General features: G+C 40.9%; 1 protein-coding gene across 1 annotated transcript in view; it reads left to right on the top strand.

The window, feature by feature from the left end:
* LOC309530327 (uncharacterized protein) overlaps nt 1–7,390 on the top strand; it is a 73,384-nt gene extending 65,994 nt beyond the window's left edge. The window contains exon 6 of the mRNA XM_082219165.1: nt 381–7,390. Coding sequence (XP_082075291.1) covers nt 381–2,212 — 1,832 coding nt within the window. The 3' untranslated portion in view covers nt 2,213–7,390. The remainder of the gene's footprint in view (nt 1–380) is intronic.
* Nucleotides 7,391–7,823: the final 433 nt, after the last annotated feature.

Consider the following 7,823-nt stretch of genomic DNA (forward strand, 5'->3'; position numbering starts at 1 on the left):
ATAGCAATCACATAAGACACTGACAAAAGTCAACCTAAGCAAGTTGTGCTTCCTTTTCCTGGTTATTTGGCTATATGGTTTGATAGAATATGGGTAATTGAAAAAACTTCATTGGATTGCATTCTTGATGAAATTATCTTTCCATTGATATATAAATTTATAATATTACTCCAAAAGAAGAACAACACTTTTTTCCAAATCTTCCACAATTTTAACCACTACTTTAAATCACACAAAGCAACATTCAACAATGCATCAGAATCTCATAATAAATATGTTGGTTAATGACAAACAACACAGGTAATGAACACACACCCAACCCCCTTCAGTTCTTCTCCATTTGCTCCTGAGGCTCTAATCCCTTTTTGTCTCCATTGCAGATTGTGATGAAACGGAAATCGAGAACAAAGGTGACCATGATAAAATCCCCAGGGAGGAGAAGCCACGTAAAAATTTGGAGTGTGGAGAAAGCTGCAGTCAGAGCTCCCATTCCACTTCCCATCAACAAAATATCATTGGAAAGAAAGTCTATCAGTGTGCGGAATGTGGAAAGAGCTTCAGGAACAGCTCCAATCTCACCTCCCATCTAAGAATTCATACAGGGGAGAAACCCTATCAGTGTGTGGAATGTGGAAAGAGCGTCAGTCAGAGCTCCGATCTCACTAAGCATCAGAGAATTCATAAAGGGGAGAAACCCTATCAGTGTGTGGAATGTGGAAAGAGCTTCAGGAAGAGCTCCTCTCTCACTTCCCATCTTAGAATCCATACAGGGGAGAGACCCTATCAGTGTGTGGAATGTGGAAAGAGCTTAACAGATAGCTCCTCTGTCACTTCCCATCACAGAATTCATACAGGGGAGAAACCCTATCAGTGTGTGGAATGTGGAAAGCGCGTCAGTCAGAGCTCCGATCTCACTAAGCATCAGAGAATTCATAAAGGGGAGAAACCCTATCAGTGTGTGGAATGTGGAAAGAGCTTCAGGAAGAGCTCCTCTCTCACTTCCCATCTTAGAATCCATACAGGGGAGAGACCCTATCAGTGTGTGGAATGTGGAAAGAGCTTAACAGATAGCTCCTCTGTCACTTCCCATCACAGAATTCATACAGGGGAGAAACCCTATCAGTGTGTGGAATGTGGAAAGAGCGTCAGGAAGAGCTCCGATCTCACTAAGCATCAGAGAATTCATACAGGGGAGAAACCCTATCAGTGTGTGGAATGTGGAAAGAGCTTCAGGAACAGCTCCTCTCTCACTTCCCATCAAAGAATTCATACAGGGGAGAAACCCTATCAGTGTGTGGAATGTGGAGAGAGCTTCACTGTTAGCTCTAAACTCTCCTCCCATCACAGAATTCATACAGGGGATAAACCCTATCAGTGTGTGGAATGTGGAAAGAGCTTCACTGATAGCTCCAGTTTCACTAGGCATCAGAGAATTCATACAGGGGAGAAACCCTATCAGTGTGTAGAATGTGGAAAGAGCTTCACTCAGAGCTACTCTCTCACTTCCCATCAAAGAATTCATACAGGGGAGAAACCCTATCAGTGTGTGGAATGTGGAAAGAGCTTCAGTACAAGCTCCTCTCTCACTTCCCATCAAAGAATTCATACAGGGGAGAAACCCTATCAGTGTATGGAATGTGGAAAGAGCTTCAGTCAGAGCTCCTCTCTCACTTCCCATCAAAGAATTCATACAGGGGAGAAACCCTATCAGTGTGTGGAATGTGGAGAGAGCTTCACTGTTAGCTCTAAACTCTCCTCCCATCACAGAATTCATACAGGTGAGAAACCCTATCAGTGTGTGGAATGTGGAAAGAGCTTCACTGATAGCTCCAGTTTCACTAGGCATCAGAGAATTCATACAGGGGAGAAACCCTATCAGTGTGTGGAATGTGGAAAGAGCTTCAGTACAAGCTACTCTCTCACTTCCCATCAAAGAATTCATACAGGGGAGAAACCCTATCAGTGTGTGGAATGTGGAAAGAGCTTCAGTACAAGCTCCTCTCTCACTTCCCATCAAAGAATTCATACATTGGAGAAACCCTATCAGTGTATGGAATGTGGAAAGAGCTTCAGGAAGAGCTCCAATCTCACTTCCCACCAAAGAATTCACACAGGGGAGAAACCCTATCAGTGTGTGGAATGTGGAAAGAGCTTCAGTCAGAGCTCCCATCTCACTTCCCATCAAAGAATTCATACAGGGGGAAAACCCTAACAGTGTATGGAATGTGGAAAGAGCTTCACTGATAGCTCCTCTCTCACTTCCCATCAAAGAATTCATACAGGGGAGAAACCTTATCGGTGTGTGGAATGTGGAAAGAGCTTCACTGTTAGCTCTAAACTCACTTCCCATCAAAGAATCCATACAAAGGTTGGAAAAACCAGTATACAGCTCTAGGAGCCAGGCAAATCCACACCTTTTTAACCAGGCCTTTTTCTTATTGACATCTAATAGTATTTTAACATGTGATGTTTTGTGTTTTTATGTTGTGTTTTTATGTTCTAAGCATTCTGAGACATGTGGGTGTATGAATACAGCCACTCTTAAATTCCTAGGGGTCTTTGCCCCCCCCCATAAAATATTTGAGGAGGCCACCCCCCAGTATTCTTCCGCAGCTTGCCATACAATTTTGCTATCAATTTGCCCTTTTAAGAAATTTTTAAAAACACCGCAAAGGTCATGAGAAAAACAAAATACAAGAAAATACAAATGTGGACAGGTCCCATCTTTGCGGGCCAAACGCAAAAGTTGCTTTAAAGGAGGCTTTCTCAAACTTGGGTCCCCAGCAGCTCCCGGGACGATAGTTTCCATCATCTCTCCCCATTGGTCCTGCTAGCTAGGCATGATGGGAGCCGTAGCCCAAAAACAGCTGGAGACCCAAATTTGCTTTAAAGGGAAAGTAGGCTGGCCTTGTGACACCCTCAGAAAATCAGAAAATTATATGCACAAGGGCCAATTGATGAACAAGAAATAGAAGAATTTCTTAAAAAATATGGACTGCCTAAAATTACAGAACAAAGTAAACTGATATTGAACGAGAAAATAACAGAACAAGAAATAGAGGATGCCATTCAAAAGACTCAATTGGGAAAATCTCCAGGACCAGACGTCTTGACGGCTAGATACTATAAAGCATTGAAGGAATGGTTAGTGCAACCATTGAAGGAAGTCTGTAATGAAATTTTGGAGGGGAAAAAGACACCCGAATCGTGGAAAGAAGCTTTTATTTCACTTATACCGAAAACTGAGACTGAAAAGAACCAGGTTAAAAACTACCGCCCTATATAACTACTTAACGTGGATTACAAAATATTTGCAGACATTTTGGCAAAAAGACTGAAGAGAGTGCTGGTAGGAGAGATTCATAAGGACCAAGCAGGCTTTCTCCCAGGAAGACATATGTCAGACAATGTGAGGAATATAATAGACATTTTGGAATTGTTGGAAGTGAACATTAATAGGAAAGCAGTAGTGATTTTTGTGGATGCGGAGAAAGCCTTTGACAACATTTGTTGGAGCTTTATGAAGAAGAATCTCCAAGGGATGGGGGTAGGCCAAGGTTTTGAAAATGGTATAGGTGCAATATATTCTGAGCAGAAAGCAAAGTTAATTGTAAACAATGTGGTTACTGAAGAAATACCTATAGAGAAAGGAACACGACAGGGATGTCCTATCTCCCCTCTACTTTTTATATCTGTCCTGGAGGTTTTGTTAAATATGATTAGAGGGGACCAGTTGGTTAAAGGAATTCAGGTCGGAGCCAAAGAGTATAAATTAAGGGCATTCGCGGATGATTTGGTATTGACCCTACAACAGCCAGATATTAGTACTAAAAGAGTTTTAGAACTAATTGAGATATTTGGTCAGGTAGCTGGATTCAAATTGAACAAACAGAAAACCAAAGTGCTGGAGAAAAATCTATCAAATGCTGAAAAAGAGAGATTTCAGAGTGAAACAGGTTTAGGGATAGCAAAAAAAGTGAAGTACCTGGGGGTGAATTTAACATCAAAAAATGTGAACTTATTTAAAGACAATTATGATAAATGTTGGACAGAAGTAAAGAAAGATCTAGACATATGGTCAAGGTTGAAACTCTCCTTGTTAGGCTGAATTGCTGTTATTAAGATGAATGTATTGCCTAGAATGCTGTTTTTGTTTCAGACATTACAGATAATGGACAAGATGGATTGTTTCAAGAAGTGGCAGAAAGACATATCTAAATTTGTCTGGCAGGGCAAAAAGCCCAGAATAAAATTTAAGACACTGACAGATGCAAAAGACAGAGGGGGGTTTGCCCTGCCGGACTTAAGACTTTACTATGAATCAGCAGCGTTCTGCTGGCTGACAGACTGGCTGCTTCTTGAGAACACAGACATTTTGGATTTGGAAGGGTTTGATAACAGATTTGGATGGCATGCATATATATGGTATGACAAGGTAAAATTGCATAAAGGTTTTAGGAACCATATTGTCAGAAAAGCATTATACAATGTTTGGATGCGGTATAAAGATTTATTGGAAAGTAAAACTCCCAGGTGGTTGTCACCAATGGAAGCTAAGGAGGTGAAAAAACTTAATATGGGCTCTAAATGGCCCAAATACTTTGAAATTTTAGAACAAGATGGTGAAAAAATAAAATTGCAGAGTTTTGAGAAATTAAAGTCTAAGGTGAGAGATTGGCTACATTACCGCCAGATAAATGAAGTATTCAAGCAGGACAGAAAAAAAGGCTTCCAAGTGGAGAGGTCAAAACTAGAAACAGAATTGTTAGAACCCAATACTAAAAATTTGTCAAGAATGTATAACTTGCTGTTGAAGTGGAATACTCAAGATGAAAGGGTGAAATCATCTATGATTAAATGGGCACAAGATATTGGTCATGACATAGAACTTGCTGACTGGGAGCAGTTATGGACCACCAGTATTAAATTTACGGTATGTAATGCCTTAAGAGAAAACGTTATGAAAATGATCTATAGGTGGTACATGACCCCAGCCAAGCTAGCAAAGATTTATCATTTGCCCAATAATAAATGTTGGAAATGTAATGAAACGGAAGGTACCTTCTATCACCTTTGGTGGACCTGCCCGAAGATTAAGGCCTTCTGGGAAATGATCTATAATGAAATTAAGAAAGTCCTTAAAAGAACTTTTCCTAAGAAACCAGAGGCTTTTCTCTTGGGCATGGTGGGCCAAATGGTGCCAAGGAAGGATAGAACATTTTTTATGTACGCCACAACAGCAGCAAGGATCCTAGCAAAGTATTGGAAGACACAAGAACTACCCACGTTGGAAGAATGGCAGACGAAGGTGATAGACTACATGGGACTGGCTGAGATGACTGGCAGAATCTGAGACCAGGGGAAGGAGACAGTGGAGGAAGAATGGAAGAAATTTAAGATATATTTGAAAAATTGTTGTAATATGGATGAAAATTAGGAGGTCAGGGGGAGAGGAAATAAAGAACCACAGCTGTAATTAATAAATTAAGGAAGATAACCATAAGAATTGATCTAAATAATGTGATGAGTGAAGGGTTGCTGAAAAAATTCGAACCAAGGATGCAGAAAAGGGGTGGTATGGGGAGGTCTGTTTTATGTTTTTTTTATGTTTGTTATGTTTCTTATGTTATTGTTATGTGTTTAAACTGTCAAAAACTAATAAAATTAAAAAAAATAGAGCGCAAAACTGAAGTTTGATCGGCACTTCAACCTCTAGGGAGCTTCTAGGTGCTTTCTGCACCACCTAGGGTACCCACAGAATTGTGGCTTCTACTGGCAACACACATATGAGAACAAATGAAAGACAAACACAATGAGCAGGAAAAAACCTGGAAAGGGCCATACCAAATGGACCTCCGGTGTGAAGAGGTCACTTTCCCCACTGCTGAACAATGCCACAGGTAGAGGAGATGGAATGCTAAAAGTGTTCTCCGGGGCAAGGGGAGCTGCTGAGAAATTGAACTACGGGCACAAAATATTACTTTTTTAAAAAGTCGCTGCCATTATAGACATTGCCATTCTAATGGTGTGCATGCATCCTGTGATTGATAGTGCAAGGCGGGCCTTACCTGGTGCCCACCAATATTTTATTCAAGTCGGCACCACTGGTCAGGTGATTTACAAATTAAATAAATACATAAATCACCTTCCTTTGCACATGTTCCAGCTTGCCAAGATCCTCATTTATGCTTTTTTAAATGTGTTTGCCCATCATCTGAAGATTTTACAATATAAACATACAGGATGAAAGCATGGCTTTCTCAAAAACAAGACAAGCCAGAGAAATCTCTCCATTTTTATTCTTTTCTTTTTTTTTGGATGGAGTTATACACTTTGTTGATCAGGGAACTGCTGTGGAAATTGTGTATTTTGATTTCAGTAAGGCTTTTGACAAAGTCCTCTGTGATATTTATGTGAGGAAGCTGGTAAAATGAGGCTGAATGAGGTAACTCTTAGGTGGATTTGACTGACCGAACCCAAAGAGGACTCCTTCATGGTTCCTCCTCATCCTGGGGAAAAGTGACCAGAGGGGTGCTGCAGGGTTCTGTCCTGGGACCGTTGTTGAACAACGTCTTTATAAATGACATGGATGAAGGAACTGAGGGGATGCTCATCACATGTGCAGACGAGACCAAACGGATCATAATGGCATCCTCTCTCTTCTTCAGCAACAGAGAGGGAGACAAAGAACAGTGCAAAAGCACAGCAGAGCGTAAGAGATAAGACTGACTTCTGTTCTTACACTTCCCAAGCCTAGGAAAGTAAACAGGGACATGTGACATACTAGCCACATATCCAGCAACGGGTGGAGTGAATTGCTAACTCACCACATATGATTGCAGGTGATATAAGGGGAAAAACCTGCTGCTTTTTCCTTATGGGGTACCCAAGGGCCCATATAGAGTTTTTTTGTAGGTTCTCTATTGGTAGGAGAAAATAACAGAGACCAACCAGAGAATATTGAGAAGCAAAGCAGCTAGTAAGCCTGATCTTTATTAAAGCTGTTGCAACAGGGTGCTCCCCCACACGCAGGAGAGAGGAGGACGACCCCGAGCCATGCATGCAAGCCCTTAATAGAGACATTTTTAATTGCCCGCCCTGGAGTCCAAGACCACCCCCAGAAACATCATACATACATCACAGAAAAGGCAGTCTACAACAGAAATCTGAGTGCATTGTGTTTACCTTGTCTGCCAGGTTACCTGTTAATGGTCACTTGACTAGATTACCTGGGGAGGCTGGCCATTATCTTGTAATGATAATACTTCATTCCTGAGCCAGGTCACAGGCTCACCCTATTCACACCTTAAATGTGCCCTTATGGCAGGATTTGTGAGGACAGAGACAATGGGGAGGTTTCTGCATTTCCTTTGACCTTGTAGAGAAATATTTGAGGTGACTGAAAGAGGGAAAGAGTCAAAATGGCTTTAGGACTTTTCCTGTGGGTTTTGGACATGTGGTTTATATATTAATATATGTGTTTGCTTGGTACATTTATATGTGTATACACACACACACACACACACACACACACACACACACACATAACCACCTAAAAATTATTATAACAATTCCCCCCTTTGGGGATATAATTTTTTTCTAAAAAATAGTTGCCCCACAAATAATAGCCTGGCATGTTGTAAATGGATGTCTTCATGTAAATCTTAAGAGACTTGCATGTCAGGCCTCTTAAGGCTATTTGCAGGTGTAGCAGTGCACATAGCTGGACATAGGATATCATATGAAAAATAGCACATGTTGCATTTTGTTACTAAATTACTTGTGGCATTCTAGCACTTGGGGAGAAACATTCTCAATAGTGG

This window comes from Podarcis vaucheri (assembly GCF_965113315.1).
Source record: "Podarcis vaucheri genome assembly, chromosome: 4".
NCBI classification, from domain to species: domain Eukaryota; kingdom Metazoa; phylum Chordata; class Lepidosauria; order Squamata; family Lacertidae; genus Podarcis; species Podarcis vaucheri.